General features: G+C 40.1%; 1 protein-coding gene across 21 annotated transcripts in view; it reads left to right on the forward strand.

The window, feature by feature from the left end:
- Positions 1–23,517, forward strand: part of HLTF (helicase like transcription factor) — a 70,642-nt gene that overhangs the window by 10,562 nt on the left and 36,563 nt on the right. For 6 of the 21 annotated variants that reach the window (XR_011387647.2, XR_011387648.2, XR_016232049.1 and 3 more), the window contains 9 exons: positions 2,392–2,466; positions 2,620–2,811; positions 3,924–4,019; positions 5,176–5,208; positions 10,840–10,912; positions 12,176–12,266; positions 14,808–14,887; positions 14,966–15,007; positions 15,691–15,780. Coding sequence is in view for 15 of the 21 variants with exons in the window: in XM_017346633.4 (XP_017202122.1) it covers positions 2,392–2,466; positions 2,620–2,811; positions 3,924–4,019; positions 5,176–5,208; positions 10,840–10,912; positions 12,176–12,266; positions 14,808–14,887; positions 14,966–15,007; positions 15,691–15,780 (772 nt within the window). In the remaining 6 variants the exon portion in view is untranslated. 21 annotated transcript variants of the gene reach the window in all.

Genomic DNA, 23,517 nt, shown 5'->3' on the forward strand with positions numbered 1-23,517 from the left:
CAGGAAATTAACCCAGGCACTCCATAGGAGATGCAGGCATTCAGCCAGCAGCTGAACTGTTAAGCCAAATGCCTGCCTTGCTTCTCTTTTTTAATGTAATGTAATCTGAAAGTGGATTTTAAATGTTGAAGGTTGGTGTTTCAAAGAATAGAATAAATGTGCAGAATGTATTTGTGCTGGTATTAATGATATTCAGATACATTGTTAAGTTACATTGAAACATTATGAAATAAATGTATTTGTTTGCAATATTTAACAGTTAAAAGAAATATGTCCTTTTATATCTGGAGATTGGGTCCAGGGTCTCTGAGCCCCTTATTAGGAGTGTGAAATGGTGCGTTGTTTGCATATAACCTGTGTACATCCTCCTGTATGCTATAAATCGTCTCTAGATTACTCATGGTACCCAATACTTTGCAAGTAGTTGTTAGGGGATATTGTTTAGGGGATAATGACGAAAAGTCTGTACATGCTCAGTATAGACAATACCAATTAGCCTGCTGCTGTTTGGATCTAATGTAACGACTGCTGACTATATATCCATACATAAACATTTATATTTACATAAAAACATGAAACATGCACATGACTGTATGTGCATAGGTTGTTTTTGCATTTGAAATTTTATAATTGTCCAAGTAATAATTTAAGAAACATTGAAACTTGAAATTTATTCCTCCTTTGAAGGAGATTGCAAATACAGTACTAAAAGTTAACTCCAAATCAGCATTACCCTTTAGTTCTCTTTTTTTATTATTAAATATTTTATTTATTTGGCAGACGAGTTATAGAGAGAGGTAGAGACAGAGAGAGGTCTTCTATCCGCTGGCTCGCTGGCCAAAACTGGAGCTGCGCGGATCCAAAGCCAGGAGCTTCTTCCGGGTCTCCCACGTGGGCACTGGGGCCCAAGAACTTGGGCCATCTTCTACTGCCTTCCCAGGCCAGAGCAGAGAGCTGAATTGGGAGAGGAACAGCCGGGACTAGAACCGGCGCCCATATGGGATGCCAGCGCTTCAGGCCAGGGCTTTAACCCACTGTACCACAGGGCTGGCCCCTACCCTTCAGTTCTTTGTTTGATTTGTAACCTAGGATCCTGTTACGCTGAGTTAGTTCGAAAAGCAAATTTATAAAAATGCAGATTGCTGAAAAGTAACATCCAAGTGTGTGGTTTTTGTTGTTGTTGTTGTTGCTGTTGTTTTCTTTTAATGTCTCTACCTACCAGTTATACCTTTTCCCTTCTAATTGTAAGATACCATGTTTTCTGGCCGGCGCCGCGGCTCACTAGGCTAATCCTCTGCCTTGCGGCACCGGCACACCGGGTTCTAGTCCCGGTCGGGGCGCTGGATTCTGTCCCGGTTGCCCCTCTTCCAGGCCAGCTCTCTGCTGTGGCCCGGGAGTGCAGTGGAGGATGGCCCAAGTGCTTGGGCCCTGCACCCCATGGGAGACCAGGATAAGTACCTGGCTCCTGCCATCGGATCAGTGCGGTGCGCCGGCCGCAGTGCGCCGGCCGCAGCGGCCATTGGAGGGTGAACCAACGGCAAAGGAAGACCTACCTTTCTGTCTCTCTCTCTCACTGTCCACTCTGCCTGTCAAAAAATAAAAAATAAAAAATTAAAAAAAAAAAAAGATACCGTGTTTTCCCTGCCTGTTGTTCGAAGGGCTTGAACCTGTGTCTGGTGGGCAAACCCCAAGCTACCTCTCCTAACTTTCTAGACTTGGCCTAATTTGTTGAGCTATTGCTGCTATGTAGTCATTTATTAATTTGCAGAAGTAATGATAACATATATATGTGTGTGTGTGTATATATATATAATATGTTTCTATTAAATTGGACTAAATCAGTTTAAATAGCCAACTATATTAGCATAATAATGAAACCATCCTGATACTGTGTTGCATATACCAAGTTCCTTATGCAGTAATAAATTAAATGTCACTGACGTGAAAAAAGTCAGATGCAATGGTTAGGTCTGCCTAAGTAGTCTGAATAAAACTATAATAGAATCAGAGAATTTCAGTGGCAGAGGGCCTTAGAGACAATCTAAATTTAGTTCATTCTTTTTGGTTCATAGGAATAAGATACAGAGTTTGAAAACTAAAATGCCTCGCCCTAATTATATATGGGTTTATTTATGGGAGAACTATGACTGAAAGCCAGGACTTAATAACTCATTTTTGTTTTCTTTTGGGTATAATACATTTACCTCTTACACCTAAAGCAATCTTGTCATTCTACCTTCACCAAACAGTACAGTATTTCAAAGAGTAAATTTATTTTATGAGCCTTCTGGCAATTGATTCTCTTAATTATATGATTGGATCTCTGAATTAAGTGCAGTTATCATTTTGGTCCATTTGCTTCATGATGTTTCTTGTTGCTGTTTATCATAGCTTAAAACAGAATTTGACAAATTGTTTGAAGATTTAAAAGAAGATGATAAAACTCAGGAAATGGAACCCGCTGAGGTATAGAACCAATATATTTCCTATTTAAAACAACTCAGAATTAAAAAATTTGTTAATCTTATGATTAAAAAAAAGACTACCTCCTTTTCAGATTCTGCATGTGCAAAAAATAAAGGGCTTATGATGTTTCTCTTTATGACATTTTATTTATAGGCTGTTGAAACGCCATTACTTCCTCATCAAAAACAAGCTCTAGCTTGGATGGTTTCACGAGAAAATAGTAGAGAACTTCCACCATTCTGGGAACTGCGGAATGACTTGTACTACAACACAATAACCAATTTTTCAGAGAAAGACCAACCAGAAAACGTCCATGGAGGAATTTTAGCTGATGATATGGGTTTGGTAATTGTGGTTTTTTTTCCTTATGGTTAATAAAAATCTTATATCATGGTTATGATTTTCAAGTACAAAGGTAGGAATGTAGGAATCAGTTTGTGAATGGATTTTACTTTCAGTGTAGAGTATAAATTTTTAATGTGTTCACTTATAATAATGTTAAACTGGCTGAAGTATAATTACAAAGATAACAGTAATGGTATAAAAATGTATTTCTCCATTTTCTTTGCTTTTTGAAATTCAGAGTAATTTGTCTTTCATGGGTTTTCTTTTAAAAATTAAATAAATGCTATGTGACCTTATATTCTATCACAAATACTGTAACATGCAGAGTATTAAGTATTTATGATTCATTATACCAGCTGTTTTTAGTTTTTGGTTTCAATAACCATTTCTAGTCTTAAAAAATTATTGAGGATTACAAAGAGCTTTTGTTTTTGTTAAAATGAAAAGTAACTGTTCCCAAACAAATTTTGGTGAGAAGACTGATATTATTTTACAAGATTTTGCAAATCTGTTATTTTCAGGCGAAACAGATAACATAAATATAACAGATAAAATGTATTTCTCCATTTTCTTTGCTTTTTGAAATTCAGGGTAAGTCAAATTTAGTACAATGATTACCTCTTTATATGCATGTTAGAATTACTATTCATTTTAAATTGGCTCTGAGCTTCATAGAAAACAAGCAATTATAAGTAGTTTTAAGAGAAGAATAATGGTTTATTAGGTTAAGTGTAGAATCTTAGGACAGCAGTTATTCAGTAAAGTGACTTTTCTTAGAGATGCTTACAATCGTTAATCAGTTAATAATTTCTTACATCCAATAATAACCAGCCCTGATGCTGCTTAGCTTCTAATGTCAGACAAGAGCAGGAGTGTTCAGGGTGGTACGGCTGTAGACAGTTATTTAATAATTGCTAATGCAGTAGGGGCAGGTGTTTCCTGACTAAATGAAATGCTCATTTTTTATTAACATGTTTGAATAATCACTATACTTGTGTGGCCTTGAATGATATTTGGTATTTGATTACTTGATTTTAAAATTGGTTTTGGGATATTTTCTAGTCAACTTGATTTCAGCATCTGACCATTTGTCTTTTTAAAACATTTTAAAGGGTAAAACTCTTACAGCTATTGCAGTAATTCTTACCAACTTCCATGATGGGAAGCCTCTTCCTGTTGAAAGAATGAAAAAGAATCAAGTGAAGAAGGTAAAGTGTTAATAAGTGTGCTTTTTGTGAAGATTGTAGTTTACTACGAAACCTTTGTATTACAACGTTTAAAGATAGTTGCTGGGATGGTTGTTTGGCACAGCAGTAAAGACACTGCTTGGGGCACCTGCATCCCAAATTGGAGTGCCTGGACTCAGATCTTGGCTATGCTTCTGATTTCAGCTTCTCCTAATGCACATTGTGGGAAGCAACAGGTGAGGGCTCAAGGATGTACCACCCATGTGGGAGACCCAGATTGTGTTCTGTGCTTCTGACTTTGACCTGGCCCAGCCCCAGCTGTTGTATGCATTTGGGGAGTGAACTCATGGATAAAAGATCTCTCTGTGTCTGTCTCTGTTTTTCAGCCTTTTGAAAAATAAATGAATGAATGAAAATCTTAAAAAAAAGATAACCACCAAGAAATTGATATCTGGTGTTTTCAGAGATGTGATTAAACTTCTTTCTCGTTGCTGATAATATTGAAAAATCACAATCTTTCAATTTAAAAAAAAATTGTTGGAAAGGCAGAAAGAGAGAAATAGATCTTCTGCCTCAAATGCCTGTGACAGCCAGGGCTGAGCCAGACTGAAGCCAGAAGCCTAGAACTCAGTTTACATCTCCTACATGGGTGGCAGAGACCCAAGCACTTTAACTATCACCTGCTGCCTCCCAGGGTATGCATCAGCAGGATTGTAAGCAGAGGAGATTCAAATCAAGTAGTCTGACATGGAATGTAGTGTCTCAATCAGCCTTAGAACTGCTGAGATCCTGATATCACCTTTTTTTTTTTTCTTTAAAGATTTATTTATTTGAAAGGCAGAGGGAGAGAAGGAGAAAAGAGAGTGTTACCTTCCATCTGCTGGTTCACTCTCTAAATGACCACATCAACCTGGGGATTGGGCTGAAGTGAGGGGCCCAAAATCGAATCCAGTTCTCCCACATGGGTGCCAGGGACAAAGAACTTGGGCCATCTGCTGCTGCTCTCCCAGGTGTATTAGCAGGGACCTGGATTGGAAGGAAGGAGCTGGAACTTTCACCTTTGCCATATGGGATGCTGACATAGGAGGTGGTGGCTTAACCGTTGTACCACAATGCCAGCCCTGTATTACATTCTTCTTCTATTTATTTATTTATTTATTTATTTATTTTTTGACAGGCAGAGTGGGCAGTGAGAGAGAGAGACAGAAAGGTAGGTCTTCCTTTGCCGTTGGTTCACCCTCCAATGGCCGCCGCGGCCGGCGTGCTGCGGCCGGCGCACCGTGCTGATCCGATGGCAGGAGCCAGGAGCCAGGTGCTTTTCCTGGTCTCCCATGGGGTGCAGGGCCCAAGCACTTGGGCCATCCTGCACTGCACTCCCTGGCCACAGCAGAGAGCTGGCCTGGAAGAGGGGCAACCGGGACAGAATCCGGCGCCCCGACCGGGACTAGAACCCGGTGTGCCAGCGCCGCTAGGCAGAGGATTAGCCTAGTGAGCTGCGGCGCCGGCCCCCCCTTTTTTTTTTTAAGATTTATTTATTCGAAAGTCAGAGAGAGATCTTCCATCCGCTGGTTCACTCTCCAGTTGGCTACAATGGCTGGAGATGTGATGATCTGAAGCCAGGAACCAGGAGCCAGGAGTTTCTTCCAGGTCTCCCATGCGGGTACAGGGACCCAAGGAATTGGGCCATCTTCTACTGCTTTCTCAGGCCATATCAGATAGCTGGGTTGGAAGTGGAGCAGCTGAGTCTTGAACCGGAGCCCATATGGAATGTCAGCACTGCAGGCAGTGGCCTTACCTGCCAAGCCATAGCACTGGCCTTGTATTACATTCTTGAGGCAGTCAGTAATATGTATTGAGAGTCTTTGACATAGTGAGTAATTTCTGAGAGATTATCTAAAGAAGTAACCAGGAATCTATTTTTCTACAGGTAGTTTTTTTTCCCTCAAAATGATTTTAAATGTTGACAATTTGAAACATTTTTCAGTAAGGGAACAGTTAAATTATAATACAGCCATAAAATTTAATGTTACACAATCAGACGAATCTTTCCACTTAAGAATACTCACTTTACTGATACTTCTTAGTAAAAATAGTTGAGTTTGAATCCTCATTTTGTAAATACAATTTATGTATGTTTTAAGTGTATTCACATACCAGAATGGTACCAGAATGTTAATGATAATTTACGTACTAATGTCTATGTTTATGTATATAAATATGTAATATATAACTTTATATATAATATACAACTATATTTATATTCAATTTCTAATAAAAGTTAGCTTAATAATAGGGCAGGCATTTGATGCAGCAAGTGGTTAAGGCACTGCTTACGATGCCCACAGCCCTTATCTAGAGTGCCTGGGTTCAAGTCCTGGCTCTGCTCTCCTTGTGGGAGACCTGGCTTGACTTTCTGGCTCTTGGCTTTGGACTAGCCCAACCATATTTGTTCTAAGCTTTTGGGGAATAGGATATCTCTCTCTCTTTACCTTTTTCTTTTTTTCTCTCTCTCTACCTTTTTTTTTTTTTAAGCTTTATTTATTTATTTGAAAGGTGGAGTTTACAGAGAGAGAGGGAGAGACAGAGAGAGATTTCATCTGCTGGTTCACTTGCAATGGCCAGAGCTGAAACCAGGAGCCAGGAGCTTCATCTGGATCTCCCATGTGGGTGCAGGGTCCCAGGGACTTGGGCCATCTTTTGCTGTTTTCCCAGGCACATTAGCAGGGAGCTGAATCAGAAGTGGAGCAGTCAGGATGTGAACTGAGGCCCATGTGGATGCTGGTGCTGCAAGTGACAGCTTTACCCACTATGCTGCAGCCCTGACCCCTGTTTGCCTTTCAAACAAATAAATAAAAAATTTAAAAAACATTAGTTTAATAAAAAAAGTTATTGGAAAGGAACAATTCATTATTTTTTATTTTTAAAACAGTTTAAAAATATTTATTTATTTATTTGAAAGGCAGGGTTACAGAGAGGCAGAGACAGAGAGATCTTCCATCCACTGGTTAACTCTCCAAATGGCTGCAGTGGCTGGAGCCAGACTGATCCGAAGCCAGGAGCTTGCTGTGGGTCCCCCATGTGGGTGTAGGGGCCCAAACACCTGGGCTATCCTCTACTAGTCCAGGCCATAGCAGGGAGCTAGATTGGAAGTGGAGTAGCTGGGCCTTGAACTGGCGCCCATATGGGATGCTCCAACCACTAAGCCATAGTGCTGGCCCCACAATTCATTATTTTTAACAGAAAATTCAAAGTATTTAAAGTAGAGGTAGCAGAAAGATATGTGCAAAATATCTCTTGAGCTCAGAAGAACTGCTATTCCTATTTTTTTAGTTTTTAGAGAGGCTGCGCATCCGTTTCCTGCCAGCTGCTAATTGAGATTGTATTTTACTAACGTCTGCACTTAGTTTCATTTCCTTCTTTCTACATTAAGAGTTTAGTCTGTTAAACATTAGCACTGAATAATGTTTTATGACTTGTTCTTTCTATATTTGAATATTAAAACTGATGTTATAGGGTTGTCAGAATTTGGTGGAAGTGTGTGAGTCTACTTAGGGTTTTGGTCTGGATTGTCAGTTATCAATAATACTTATTTAAGGTGTTATGTAATAAGAAAGTTTTTTTTTTTTTTTTTTTTTTGACAGGCAGAGTGGACAGTGAGAGAGAGAGACAGAGAGAAAGGTCTTCCTTTTCCATTGGTTCACCCTCCAATGGCCGCCGTGGCTGGCGCGCTGTGGCCGGCACACCGCGCTGATCCGATGGCAGGAGCCAGGAGCCAGGTGCTTTTCCTGGTCTCCCATGGGGTGCAGGGCCCAAGCACCTGGGCCATCCTCCACTGCACTCCCTGGCCACAGCAGAGGGCTGGCCTGGAAGAGGGGCAACCGGGACAGAATCCGGCGCCCCGACCGGGACTAGAACCCGGTGTGCCGGCGCCGCTAGGTGGAGGATTAGCCTAGTGAGCCGCCGCGCCGGGCAAGTAATAAGAAAGTTTTAGGATATTTAGTTGGCTAAGTTAATTGAAATGGAAGCTTAACATGTGGTTTCCAGCCAAGAATTCATTATATATTTTTCAAATGAAAAAAAAAAAATTCTTGATCAGTACCAAACATGGCTGAGTTAATTGCCCCCCAACCCCTAAGCACTACAGTTAAGGTGCATATCCACCTTCCTCACCCCCTCCCTCAGCTCCTGACATGACACCTTTCCAAAAGTGGCAAGCAGAGTGGAGGAAACCTGGTATGGAAGAGTCCACACTCCAGAGGGAAGACAGGGAAAGAGGTGGTGCTCATGCTTCCTGGGACTGGCCACAGGAAAAGGCAGCAGAACCAGAGCGGCTCGGCTTCATTGTACCCACCCTGTCTTGGTCTTTCCTCAGGCCTGAGCCTCCACATACCTAACTGTGACAGGAGCAGAGGATCCTACCTGCCTCCCCCTTCCTTCTCTGAGGAAGGAGAGGAAGGGGATATTGGGAGATAAAGACCTTCTACCTCAGCTTTGGGGGGGCGGTGGTGGTGGTATGGGTGGAGGCCTATTTCTTGCTGGTGGGCTTAGAGTTGGGACATCCTGTGCAGTACATTGCCCTCTGTGAGGACAGAGTAGGCCTAAATGTGCAGTTGAGGGGTTGGGGAAAGAGGGTTCTGGAGGAGAGCAGACAAGCCCCTTTTGCATTCCTTGTATGCCCAACTGAGACAATGCAAAACAATACAGTGACAAACAAGACTGCTCCCTTCCTTCCATACTCCCTAAGCAGTGAACCCTCCCCCTATCCAAGACAGCTGCTCTACTGGAGGACTGTAAAGAAAACACACCATGAGGGCTGGGAGGTTGGGTTGGGTTAGAGGGCATCATAAGTGCTAGCAGGACAGGCCAGAGTCCTGGGGGATGGGGGAAGAGAGGGGATAGCAGGGGACTGTCACAAAGATGTAGTCGCCAGTGTCCCCCTACACATGGCATGCCTTCCCCAGTCATTCTGGAGGAAAAGGGAAGAGATTGCCAAAAAAAAAAAAAAAAAGTCTCCTTGGTCTGAAGTATGAAATGGTCTGTATACCTACCTACTCTCCCACCCCTAATCTGGGACCCAGCCCCCTACCCTCACCATTTGATGGGATTAGGGAGATAGCAGCCAAGAATTGATTTATTGCAAGAAAAATTTTTATTATTTCAAATAGACTTAGATAATTCTAAACTTAAAATGCTTTATTTAAAGTCCTTTAGAATAGGAAGTATGATTTGGTCTAGGTTTGACTTGGTAGAAAGTTTGCCTTTAAACTCTGTGAAGAAAGGATTTTACTGGGCAGAATCATTTAGTAAAGAATAAAGTACATCTTTTATATGTGGGTAAACTTTTGGATTTTTTTGCATGTTGCTCAATATTAAAGGTTATATTGGCTGGCGCCACGGCTCGCTAGGCTAATCCTCTGCCTGCGGCGCTGGCACCCCGGGTTCTAGTCCTGATCGGGGTGCCGGATTCTGTCCCGGTTGCTCCTCTTCCTGTCCAGCTCTCTGCTGTGACCCGGGAGTGCAGTGAAGGATGGCCCAAGTACTTGGGCCCTGCACCCGCATGGGAGAGCAGGAGAAGCACCTTGCTCCTGGCTTCGGATGGGCGCGGTGTGCCGGCGCAGCGGTCATTGAGGGGTGAACCAACGGAAAAGGAAGGCCTTTCTCTCTGTCTCTCTCTCTCACTGTCTAACTCTGCCTGTCCAAAAAAAAAAAAAAAAAAAAGGGAAAAAGAAAAAAAATGGTTATATTAGTTGAAGACTTGATAGATTTGTGAGAAGCACTCTAAGCATTATTTCTGGGAGCTTGTTACTTAAAATAGCTTAATAGCTAAATCACTATCTAGAGTTATTATATTTTATTAAAAATTATTTGGACTGGTACTATTTGAGGGGAATGGATCTTTTCAACCATAATTTTAGTAAAACTTTAATGAGATTTTATAGAGTAGATTTTTTTTGGACCCGTGTCTACATTGATGCATTTTGGAACAGAGGTACTTGTGAAGAGAAAAAGGAAAAGTCAGGAGTGGCGGGAAAATCCTCAGTAGGTTAAGAGACAGTTACTCTGCCACCTGTACTGTTGCATCCATCTACCCTGGGAATTCCAGAAGAAAAAAGAATAGGAATGACAACCTTATTAAAGATGTATTATTTACTGAATAGAGACTCATGGTTTATATGATAATCTGAGGAATTTTTCTTTTTTTAAAAAAACTTTTGTTTATTTGAGAGGCAGGGAGGGAGAGACAGAGAGAAGTGTCTTCCATCCTCTGGTTCACTCCCCAGTTGCCCATGATGGTGGGAACTGATCTGAATCCAGGAGCCAGAAGCTGCTTCCGGGTCTCCCACGCTGGTGAAGGGCCCCAAGAACTTGGTCCCTCTTCCACAACTTTCCCAGGCCATAGTAGAGAGCCGGATCAGAGGAGGAGCAGCCAGGATATGAACTGGCGCCCATATGGGATGCTGGCCTTGCAGGCAGAAGCTTAGCCTACTAAAGCCACATCGCTGACCCCCAGGAGTTTTTCTGAAGTAGATTCCATGTCATGAATTTTTCTCACAGTAACTAATATGCCATTTATAATTGAGGCTTGCTTTTTAAAAAATTCCTTTTGGAATAATAAAGACCAGCTGATTTTTTTTAAGATATCTGTGAACAGATTTGTAATCAATTTGTATATTTGTCCTCTTTACTTTTCATCACACCCCCGACCCCCTTTGTTCCAGAATTGAAATGCAATTTAAGAATTCTTCTTTATGTCAAATAAAGCAATATAAAGTAAGATATATTTTCAATTTATTTAAAGTTGATAGCAGTACCATTTAAGAAATAATTTCTTTTCACCTAGGAATGTAATAGCAGTGAATCTGACAAACCTGGAAGAAAGGATACCATCAAAAAGACAGATGGGTTAAGCAAAGGTAAACTTAATTTTGAATATGAACCAATATTTGATTGATATTTTTCTCAGTCATATAATTATAGTTTTGGTTTTATACTGTACAAAATTTTAAAATCTCTTTTTCTGAGAACTTCATGAGGACTGGTAGTCAGGAGTGTTAAGTCATCAAAATGGTGATTGCAGGGTGCTAGTTTACCAGTCAGAAAAACTGGGGGCACATTTTTGGTTAAGAAAAAAACTACCTATGAATGGGTAGTTAAAAAGCAATAGAGCATGTTTTATTATGGTACCTTAGTGATCTTATGGTATTTATAATGTAATGTGCTTGGAAAACAGAAGATAAAATTAGAAAGGTACGTTAGAGCCAAATTCTGAAGTCAAAAGAAAAATGGAAAGAGATCTGTGGGTTAGCAGTTACATATGACTTTCACAAAATTGATTTCTGAAGGTAAGTTACAGCAGCAACCGGAATATTTTAAAATAAGATTAAAGAGTTGGACATAATAGCTGTGTGCTATTTATTTATTTTTTGTTAAATTGGAGATAGGGGAAAAAGAATAATTTGAGAGGGAGGTAGAGTAGAAGGTGGGCTTTTTGTTGTAAGAAAGACATAATTAGGAAGAGATTTTGGATATAGTGGAGAGACTAATTTGGCTTGTGAATGGAAATGAAATCAAGAGAATCAAGGTAGATGAGTTAGTATTAAAAGAAAAGAAGGAAGGTTGAGAGAAAATTTAGATAAGGGGATAGAAAGTATAGAAATAGGGATTTTATAAAACACTCTTTGTAAAGGGCCTAGGTCATCTGGGAGTAGAAGGAGTTAGAATCTAAGGAGAGGGTTCAGTGTAGTATGGATTTTTGTGATGAATGGGTAGAGGAGCTGAACAGTGATATAGTTAGGAGTTGCTAGGTGACATAAGGTAAGGGCTGGAGATTTGAAAATTAAATTTCTAATAGCACCTGTTTGTTGTTCTTTTTGTTGTTGTTTTTCCCAGCAGCTCTTAGCTGTCTTGATACAAACTTTGTGAGGTAATAGGGGAGAGGTTGGCTAGATAACTGCAGGGGAAAGACTGTCAAAAAAATTGAATGATAAAATAAGAAAATACTAGATAAAGGAAAAAAGTAGGGAAAAACTGGTAGTTTCACTGAGAGAACAGGGTATTTGAATGAAGATGTTAAGAAAGATGAGGATAGCAATTGGAAAATCAAACTTTTAAAAGTGATACTGCTAAGCTAAGGGAATTTACTAATATTCTGTATATTTGATTTCAATTTGAAATAGAAGGATCTAGGTATAGTGAAGAACCCAGTATTTCAGATGTCAAGAAGAATAAGTATTCCATGTCAGAATTGTCTAGCTCTCAACCCAAAAGGTAAACTCTGTTTTGGTTTGATTACATGTAATCTGTTTAAACTTTTTCTGTTTTCTTATATACAAGATAGGGGTATGACTGCTATATCTCAGTTACGTGGTTCTTTCAAATACTTTGCTTTATTTCAAATTGTAAAAATCATTGACTTATGTAGGTAGAGTGTTCTTATTTTATAGGTGAAGAAAAGTAATATTTACCTATAAAAGAAATGAATTAGTAATTTTTTTAAAAAATTATTTATTTGAAAGACACAGTGACAGAGAAAGAGAGAGAAATCTTCCCTCATCTAATTTATTCCCCAAATGGCAGTAACAGCTAAGGCTGGGCCAGACTGAAGCCAGGGGCCAGGAACTCCATCCTGGTTTCCCATGTGGCCAACAAGGGCCTAAGAACTTGCCATCTTCTGTTCCTTTCCCAGGCATATTAGCAGGAAGCTGGATTAGAAGTGGAGAAGCTAAGACTGACACTGGCACTCAGATATGGGATGTCAGTATAGCCAGTGGCAACTTAAACCAGTGTATCACAATATCAGCCCCTAAATTGTAATTTTTAATTATCATTATTTTTTCTACCTTTTTTTTTTTTAATTTGAGAAGGGGAAAGAGAGAAAGTCCCATCCGTTGCTTCATTCTGTAACACCCCAGGCCTGGATCACAGAGCCCCAAACTCAGTTCGTGTCTCTCATGGGTGGTAGGAACCCAATCACTGAACCATCATCATGGCCTCCTAGGGTTGGCATTGGCAGGAAGCTGGAGTTGAGCCAGCATCAGACCCAGGCACTCCAGTGCGGGATGCAAGCATTCGAACTGGCACTATCTCAAATGCAAGGCCAAATGCCTACCCTCTTCCTGTTTTATTCATCTAGAAATTAAGATCTGTCTCCTGGTTTTTAATTTCTGTTGAGACTTCAGAAGAATTTTCTTTTTTTTTTTTTCTTTTTTTTTTTTTTATTTGACAGATAGAGTTATAGACAGAGAGAGAGACAGAGAGAAAGGTTTTCCTTCCGTTGGTTCACTCCCCTAATGGCCATCACGGCTGGCACTGCGCCGATCCGAAGCCAGGAGCCGGGTACTTCCTCCTGGTCTCCCATGGGGTGCAAGGCCCAAGGACTTGGGCCATCCTCCGCTGCCCTCCTGGGCCACAGCAGAGAGCTGGACTGGAAGAGGAGCAACCAGGACAGAATCCGGCGCTCCGACCGGGACTAGAACCCGGGGTGCCGGCGCCGCAGGCGGAGGATTGGCCAAGTGAGCCACGGTGCCGGCCGAAGAATTTTCTTTGTAGATTTGAAGAGGTGAAAACTTAATGACTCGACTTGACTGATGACTTGACAGAAGGATTCTTTGCTCATCTTAGTTTGTTCTCCCTTCACCTGTGGTGGAAGTAAGACATGATATGTTTGCCATAAACAAGTATTAGTTATATGGACAATGTTAATTATATTAACATAAACTAGAGAGAAAATTTTAGTAACACTGATTTCCCTCTGGTCTTTCATTGAGTGTCTTTACTTTGCAGACTTCGTTTGCTCTCTGGAGTAGGTCTAAATACTGGATTTTTGTTACACTGAATTGTGTGCCATCATTATCTACAGATATGAACTCATATCTGAGTCTGTCATCTTTTCATCAATAGAGACCTCAAAATTTTGGCTTTGTTAATTCTTCTGTAATTTATACTCATCTGAACCAAGCATCACACTGTCATTCATCAGTTTTTTTCTTAACTAAATCTCAAATCTGATAGCTCTGAACTGATATAAACCTGGGTAACAGAGCACTATCAGGTTGACAAAGTTAAAGGACATGGAAATAATAATGATGAGAACATGGGAAAAAACCAACTAGAACAGCTACCATCAACATATATTCTATAGCTAAAACAGATATGCTTACAGTGCACAAGGTAATATTTTAGGGACTTTTGCATGTAGTAATATTTTATTCTATGAGGTGGGTTATATTTTTACTTAGATTTTCCAGATGAGGAAATTGAGGTACAGAAGAATATTAGGTGAATTGCCTATAGTCACATAGCACATCAGTGGCAGAATGAGGATTTGAATCTAGGCAGTCTGACTCCAGAATATATTGTTCTTAGTCACTTAAGTGTGATATGTTATACTATTTCTACACAAAATTCATTGAAGTTTTCATTGTGAAACAATTTTTTTTTGCTTTTGGCTGCTTAATTCATTGTACTAGATATATATTCTTTGATAAAAGCTACTTTTTGTTTTAATTTTATATAAATGTTTTAATTGAGCTACCCAATATTGAATTCAGTATTGAAATGATTTTTAATGACTTACTTTTTTGACATTTATTTTAACAGTAGTGATACTACATTTTGATGTATGCAGCTAGTTATGAAAGCAGAATACTACAGCAGCTATGACTTACCGTTTGTCAAAAATTTTCACTTCAAAACTTTTCAGAAGATAAACAAGGGAAGCTAAAAGCATTTTAATTGTATTTATTAAACATGTTTTTACCATTTTGTTTTGGGTTGGTAAAAAATTTCATTGTGTATATTTAATCGTAGAAAAAAAATTGCTGTCCAGTACATTGAAAGCAGTGATTCAGAGGAAATTGAAATAAGCGAATTGCCACAGAAAATGAAAGGTAATGTGCAATAGATTTGATAGTGTTTTATATTCTAATCTGTTGTGCTCATTTTTATGTTTTTTGTTTTGTTTTTAGGCAAATTGAAAAATGTACAGTCAGAAACTAAAAGGGTAAAAGGTATGTGTGTACTATATCTCCTCAATAACCATATTTATACTCAAAGATGATTAAAGTTTCATAGATTTGTATCTCTCTCTCTTGGAATTCTTTAGTAATAGGTCTTGAACTTGACTGATGTTTGCATTTGAGCTCCTCATAAAGCTTACCATGGGTGTTAAATGAATGAGGCAAACTGAATAAATAATTTCAAGTTAAAATTCTAAGGTGTAATATCTAAATCAACTTTAAATAAAACAGATTAATATTCTACCAATTGTAAAATGACTTTGATACCCTATGCATATGTGTAAATAGTAATTCCAGAATTAGTTTGGAGGGCCTTTTTGGCATTATTGTTAATTTATTTTATTATACAGAGGAAATCAATGACTGTATTTTTTTCTGTAAAACATGCTTTATTTTCTTTTTAATTCAGATCATGTTGTATTGTTGATTAGTTGGGAAATTGTATTGAATTTGGATAGCAACTTATAATCATTTGACTGGATCGAAAATTTGGCAGACTTTTTATCATTAGGAGTCAAATATCTGTTTCTTTGAAAAAAATGCTCACATTTGAGAGTTGAATCACTTTGCATATGGCTTGTCTCACTTTGACTTCTCTTGCTCATGACATACTATTATCATTTTAAATAATATAAGCTTTTAAGATATCCTAACGGTTTTTTTTTTTTTTTCAGTAGGACCTTCTAAAATTAAAGAAGATACAGCATTTGCATGTGCACTTACTTCGTCTGCTTCTACAACAACAAAAAAAATCCTGAAAAAAGGTCAGGAAATCTGGTTTTCTTTTCTTTTCTTAAAGATTTATTTATTTATTTTAAAAGAGAAAGAAAGAGGGAGGGAGAGGCAAAAATAGATATTCCGTCACTGGTTCAGTTCCCAAATGGCTGCAGCAGCCAGCACTGGGCCAGGTCAGCCAGGAGCTTCATCTCTGTTTCCCATGTGGATGGATTGCAGGTGCCCGAACAGTTGGGCCATCTTCTGTTGGTTTTCCCAGGCTATTAGCATGGAGATGGATTGGAAGTGGAACATCCGAGACATGAGCCAGTGCCCATATGGGTGCTGGCATTACAGGTGATGGCTTTACCCACTATACTACAACACTGGCCCCAATCTGCTGATTTCCTAGCCTTTATTTTTCTATTTTTTTTTTAAAGATTTATTTACTTATTTGAAAGTCAGAGTTACACAGAGAGGTAGAGGTAGAGGTAGAGGTAGAGGTAGAGAGAGAGAGAGAGAGGTCTTCATCTGCTGGTTTACTTTCCAGATGGCCGCAATGACCAGAGCTGCGCCGATCTGAAGCCAGGAGCCAGGAGCTTCTTCAGGGTCTCCCACGCGGGTGCAAGGGCTCAAGGACTTGGGTCATCCTCTGCTGCTTTTCTAGGCCGTAGCAAAGAGCTGGATTGGAAGTGGAGCATCTGAGACTCGAACTGGCGTCCATATGGGATGCCGGCACTGCAGGTGGCAGCTTTACCTGCTGCGCCACAGTGCCAGCCCCCTATTTTTTTTTTAGTTAAAAAATAATTGAGTAACAAAGTTATAAAACCATATTGTAAGAAGTTTAGAGAATAGAAACAAAGTTATGTCTTGTTTTCCTTCTGATGCACCTTTCTATTGTATTTGTTATAATTAGACCAAAATATGATGAGAGAGGGAGTGTCCTTACTCTAAGCAGAAGAGGAACAAAGCACAAAACAATTTTGGCTTCATTAAAGCTTAATTTAATTTAGATTAATTATTATGATAAAGATTCGATTTTTGGTATGATTAGAAATTGTTTTTTCAGTTAAAAATGTTAGTGATCTTTATTAAAATTTTATGTTTTTTAATTCAACCTTGCATAATTAACCCTGCATAAGAGTTAAATACTTGAGATGGAAAGAAATTGAACTAAGGTTAAGGAGATCTGGTATAAGTTATATCTCTGCACACTGATCTCTTGTTTCATATGTTGGAGATACAGCACACAGTCCATTTTTGTGGAGCTTGTAATTTAATGATTGGAGAAATAGAAAATAAACAAGTGACTGCATACTTTTAAATAATGATAATGTAGAAAAGATAAGGGATAATAAAATAGTGACTTAAAAGGATCCCTTTTTTAAGAGGTGATATTTGAGCTAATGCAGAATTTTGAGGATCAACTTTTGCTGTAGGAATCAAGAACAGAAAATATAGGCATTTCAGACGGAATCCTCTTGACTCTAATTTTAGAAGTTCAAAGAAATCTGGTACCTCCAGTTGAGATAGAATTGTTCCCACATGGAAGCATAGAACTGTTTTCTTTTGCAGACACATAGTAATTATATAAGAGAACAAATAAAATTATAGCTGGGCTATAAAACCAAAATATGCATACCTCTGGAATTGTTGTAGAGTTGAAACATATCAGTGAGTGGAGACAGAAGCTATGGTCTTGCTGAGTCTTGTATTAGTGATTTCTTCAGTAAGACCTAAAAAGTCATGAGGAAAAGATAAAGTTCTGCATTGTATTTTTGGTGCATCAAAAGTCACCATAAACAAAGTAAAAAATGACAGGCTGTAGTAGATTAGTGTGATAAATATAACTGACTAAGAATTGGAATCTAGACTATGTAAGAATTCCTTAGAAATCGTTAGAAAAAGACAACTCAAAAGAATAGTCAAAGGGTAAAGTTATGCAGCCATTGGAAAAAAATATGAATAACTAATAAACATAAGACAGCAGGCTCATTAATCACTGGGGAAATGCAAATTAAAGGAACAGTGAGATAACCTCTCATCATGTTTTCTGGCATTTCAGATTTCAGAATGGCAAGATTATGGGCTAGGCAAGGTTATGCCCCAGTAGGAACTCTGATATACTGGAGTTGGGAGTGTCAGTTATTATGGAGAGCCACTAGTCAAAAATACAATGAAACTGAAAATAAACCATCTAGACCTCAGTTGATGTATACAGGAGACAGAGAAATGGTTTTATTTTTTAATTTAATTTTTTTTAAAGATTTATTTGAGAGAGTTAGAGAGGAAGAGAGAGAGAGAGAGAGATTGTCCGTCCACTGGTTCACTCCCTAAATGGCCGCAATGACCAGAGCTGGGCTTATCCAAGCTAGTAGCCCAGAGCTTCTTCCACGTCTCCCATGAGAGTGCAGGGGCCCAAGAACTTGGACTATCCTCTGCTGTTTTCTCAGGCACATTAGCAGGGAGTAGGCTCAGAAATGGGACAACTGGGTCCTGAATCAGCACCCATATGAGATACCAATGTTGCAGGTGGAGGCTTAACCTGCTGTGCCACAATGCCAGCCCTGAATAAATGGTTTTAATTGGAGAATTATTTAGTGAAATATTAGAAATATTGGAAACACTGTCCAGTAGGGAAACAAAGAATAAATTATAGGCTGCTTATGCAATATAGTGTTAGATATTGGTTAAAATGAATCTACTTCAGCTACAAATTTTTTTTAAAGAATTTATTTATTTGCGAGGTAGAGTTACAGAGAGGGAGAGACAGAGAGAAACATCTTCTATCTGCTGGTTCACTCCTTAAATGGCAGAGGCGGAGAGAGAGAAAGAGAAGTCTTCCATCCACTGGTTCACTCCCCAGATGGCCTCAACGGCTGGAGCTGGGCCAATCTGAAGCCAGGAGCCAGGAGCTTCCTCTAGATCCCCCACACAAGTGCAGGAGCCCAAGCACTTGGGCCATCTTCTACTGCTTTTCCAGGCCACAAGCAGAGAGCTGGATTGGAAGAGAAGCAGCTGGGACATAACTGGTTCCTGTTTGGGATGCTGGCACTGTAGGCGGACCTAGACCAGTATGCCATAGCACCAGCCCCAGCTACAAATATTAATTAGGATAAATCTCAAATATATAACATTGAGAGAAAAAAAGCAAATTGTAGAATGACACAGAAGTGTAAAATGTGTAGTTTAAAATAACAAGTATATATGTTAAATATGAGTACCATAGACGATCTATAAAAATATGCAAAGAAATAAGGATATACTGTTTCACCTTACTAGAATGTTCTCTTTAAATATGAAAAGAAGGCCTGGGCATTGGCTTAGTAGTAATCAGGAAGCCGGTGAGGAAGTCTGCCTCCTGTGTCAGAGTACCTGCTAATGTAGGCCCTGGTATGCAGCAGTGATGGCTCAAGTAGTTGCGGTCCCTGCCACCCATGTGAGAGACTTCAGTTGAATTCTTGGCCCTTCTCTTCAGCCTGGCCATTGTTGGCATTTGGGAAGTAAACCAAGCAGATGGGAGCTTTATTTTTCTGTCTCTGCTTCTCAAATTTAAAAAGAAAACTGAAGCAATCCTAGAAAAATGTTTCTATAGATTTATTGCTTGTGTATGGATTTTAATTGTAATCCAATATTTTGTTTGACATAGTTTATTATAAACTGGAAGTTTGGGGGCCTGTGGTGTAGTGGGTAAAACCACCACCTGCAGTGCCAGCATCCCATATGGGCACCAGTTTGTGTCCTGGCTGCTCCACTTCCAATCTGGCTCCCTGCTAATGTCCTAGGAAACTAGTGGAAGATGGCCCAAGTGTTTGGGCCTCTGCCCCTGTGTGGGAGACCCAGAAGAAGCTCCCGGCTCCTGGCTTTGGATTGGCCAGCTCTGGCTGTTGCTGCCATTTGGGGAGTGAACCAGCGAATGGAAGACCTCTCCCTCTGTTTCTCTCTCTCTCTCTCTGCCTCTGCCTCTCTGTACCTTTGCCTTTCAAATAAATAATTAAAAAAATAAAAACAAAGTTTGTGCTTTATCATAATCACAGTTAGGTTTTCAGAAAAGTTATAGCCAGTTGTTCCATTGAATTTTATTTGTTTATCTATTTATTTGAAAGGCAGAGTTATAAAGAGAGGGGGGCAAGACAGAGAGATCTTCCATCCACTGGTTTATTCCACAATTGGCGATAACCAAGGCTGGGCCAGGCTGTAGCCAGGAGCCAAGAACTCCATCTGAGTCTCCTACATGAGTGGCAGGTGCCCAAGCACTAGGACCTTCTTTCACTGCTTTCCCAGGCACCTTAGCAGGGAGCTGGAACACAAATGAAGCAATGGGGATTCAAAGCAGTGCTCAGATGGGATGCTGGCATTGCAGGTGGTGGGTTAACCTGCTGCGCCACAAACATAGGCCCACCATTGGATTTTTATTGTTGTTACTCTTATAATTTAAGTAACACACACCATTGTACCTCTTCTGCTTTGGGCTGAAAAGGAGATAACATCAGTTCGAAGCATCTTAGGCTATAGAAGAAAAACCTGTAATGAGGGAGTAAAATCATATTTATTGCTGAGGAGCCGAGTTCTACTCAATTTATGTAGTTTAGTGGCCAGTGATGTGGCGTAGTGGGTAAAGCCGCTGCCTGCAGTGCCAGCATCCCACATGGGTGCAGGTTCGAGATCCAGCTGCTCCAATTCCGATCCATCTTTCTGCTATGGCCTGGGAAAGCAGTGGAGGATGGCTCAAGTCCATGGGCCCCTGCACTCGTATGGGAGACCTGGAGGAAGCTCCTGGCTCCTGGCTTTAGATCAGTGCAGCTCCAGCTGTTGCAGCCAACTGGGGAGTGAACCAGCGGATGGAAGACCTCTTTCTCTCTCCCTCTCCTTCTCTCTCTGTGTAACTCTGATTTTCAAATAAATAAATAAATCTTTAAAAATAAATTTATGTAGCTTAAAGGATCTCATGCTATGCTGGAGTTTTTGACTGTTTCCATTTGGTGTATGGCCAAATCTGAGGAAATTAGGTCTCTACTGAGTAAATAAAGTGTTAGATTGTTAGAAAACTAGCATAAGCATAGGGTCCCAGTTTGTGGTGAATATAGAATAATATGTGTCTTGGGGCCTGCGCTGTGGCTGAGCCTCTGCCTGTGGGTGGTTTGTGTCCCAGCTGTTCCTTTTCCGATCTGGCTCTCTGCTTATGGCCAGGGAAAGCAGTAGAAGTTGGCCCAAGTTGGGCCCCTGTCCCCGCATGGGAGATGCAGAAGAAGCTCCTGGCTCCTGGCTTCGGATCAGCTCCAGCCATTTGTTTTGGCCATTTGGGGAATGAACCAGCGGATGGAAGACCTTTCTTTCTGTGTCTCCTTTTGTCTAATTCTACCTCTCAAATAAACACACAAAATCTTAAAAAAAAAGTGTTGCTAAACACTGCTAAAATCAGCCTCTATAGGGTGGGCATGTGGCAGAGAGACTTAAGTTGCTTCTTGGGATACCCACATCTCATACTGGAATGCATGGTTCCAGAACTGGCTCTTCTGCTTTGGATTCAAATTCCTGCTTTGTGTACCCTGGAGGTAGCAGGTAATGGCTCAAGTAGTTGGTTCCCTGCCAACCATGTTGAAGACCTGAATTGAATTCCTGGCTCCTGGTTTCAACCTGGCTCAGCCCTGGCTGTTGTGGGTATTTGAGGAATGCACTAGTGGATAGAAGATCTCTGCCTGTCTTTCTCTCTCTCTCTCTCTTTCTCTTTCTCTGCCTCTATGTCTCGTTGTGTCTCTTTTCTCTACCTTTCAAACAAAAATGAAAATAAGAAATAAAAAAAATTAGCCTCTGTTAAGCAACAGAATTTGTGTGCCACGCTGTTTTATTAAACTAAAGGTAGATGGTAATCTACTGAAAAAAATCATTATGTTTTGGTGCTGAAAACAGTTGAAAATAAGAATTTTCAAGATTTTAAAACTGCTTTTAAAAATTATGTATTTGAAAGGCAGAGGGACACACAGAGCTAGGAAAACATATCTTCCATCTGCTGGTTCACTCCTCAAATGGCCACAGCAGCTGGGGCTTGGCCAGTCTGAAGGTAGGAGTCAGTAACCTCACTGGGTGCAGGGACTGAAGTACTGTTGCTTCCCAGGTGCATTAGCAGAGAGCTGGATCCTGAGCAGAGCAGCTGGGACTCAAACCTGCACTCCATTATGGGGTACAGGTTTGCAAGTGGTGGCTTAATCTTCGTACCACAGTGCCCACCGTGCAACTCTATTATAGGACTGCTGTGTCCAGCTTCCTTTCCCTGTATGTTTGATTGATTTGATCTTTAAATCCATTTAGGGTTTGGATCACTTGTCACCCCAGAGAGGAGTATGTTGAAATTTCAGTTCAGTCTTTTTTTTTTTAAGAATAAAAATAAAGCCTTGCCCAGAGATAAATATTTCCCTGACTTTAACAAGCACATAGATAGATCAAATATTATAATATTTCTTGGGGCCATCATTGTGGTATAGTGGGTTAAGTGGCTGCCTGCAATGCAAGTGTCCCATATGAGTGCTGGTTCAAGTCCTGGCTGCTCCACTTCTAATCCAGTTCCCTGCTAATGCATCTGGAAAGGCAGCAGAAGATGATCCAGGTGCTTGGGCTCCTGACATCCATGTAGGAAACCTGGATGGAGTTCTGGGATCCTGGTTTAGCCTGGCCCAGCCCAGGTGTTGTAGTTATTTGGGAGTGAACCAGCAGACAGAAAATCTCTTTCTCTCTTCCTCTCTGTAACTCTTCATTTCAAATAAATATATCTGTTACTACTTTTTAAGATTTACTTTTCATTCATTTGAAAGGCAGAGTTAGAGAGAAGGAGAGACACAGAAGTCTTCCTTCTGCTGGTTCACTCCCCGATGGCTGCGATGGCCAAGGCTAAGGCAGGCCAAGGCTAGGAGCCATGAACTTCATCCACGTCTCCTACATGGGTGTATTTGGACCATCTGCTGCTGCTTTCCCCAGGCCATTACCAGGGAGCTGGATCAGAAATGGCGCAGCTAGGATTTAAACTATTGCCCATGTGGGATGCTTGCATTGCAGATGGAGACTTAACTTGGTACATCACAACACCAGCCCTAAAATAAACCTTAAAAATAAATAAATACTGAAAAGTCTTTTCAAAAAATACAAAAAAAAAAAAATCCACTTCTATCCTTAGTGTGAGGCTTATCTGGCTGGTTATAACTAATGGTCTAAGAGGTTGCTGTGAAACTGTCCTTCAGGGGTATAGGCATCTGAATACTAGACTTAGGGGAGGATCCTAGAACAGGGTTACTCATGTGGTTTTCAGCCAACCTGATTCCTGTTTGTTAAGTAGTCCTCAGTTCCTTACCATGCTTGCCCTTCCAGAGCTGCCCAAGGGTCTTCATAATATGGCTGCTGACTTCTCTGATATCTAGTGAACAGGGACAAGGAAATCACACCAAATGGGAGAGTTTCATCTTCTGTAACCTAATTACAGAAGTCATTTACTCTTATTTCTGTTATATCCTCTTGCTGATACACACCAACCCTAGTGCAGTGTGTGAAAGGAGTACACAAGGTTGTGTCAGAAAATAGAGATCATCGTGGTCCATCTTAGAGTTTGGCTACCACATTAAGTGTAATACGAGTTCAGAAAACTGCATTGTCAAAAAAAAAAAAAAAAAAAGTTGATCTTAATGAATGACTGAATATCAGGAGATATTTCAGACTACTTTGTACCCCTTCCCATTCAGTCCTCTGGCTTGTCCCATAAATAATTACAATCTGGATTTTTAGTTTTTTTAAAGGAAGAA

This window comes from Oryctolagus cuniculus, chromosome 4 (assembly GCF_051225735.1).
Source record: "Oryctolagus cuniculus isolate XC-2025 breed Fujian yellow rabbit chromosome 4, ASM5122573v1, whole genome shotgun sequence".
Classification (NCBI taxonomy): domain Eukaryota; kingdom Metazoa; phylum Chordata; class Mammalia; order Lagomorpha; family Leporidae; genus Oryctolagus; species Oryctolagus cuniculus.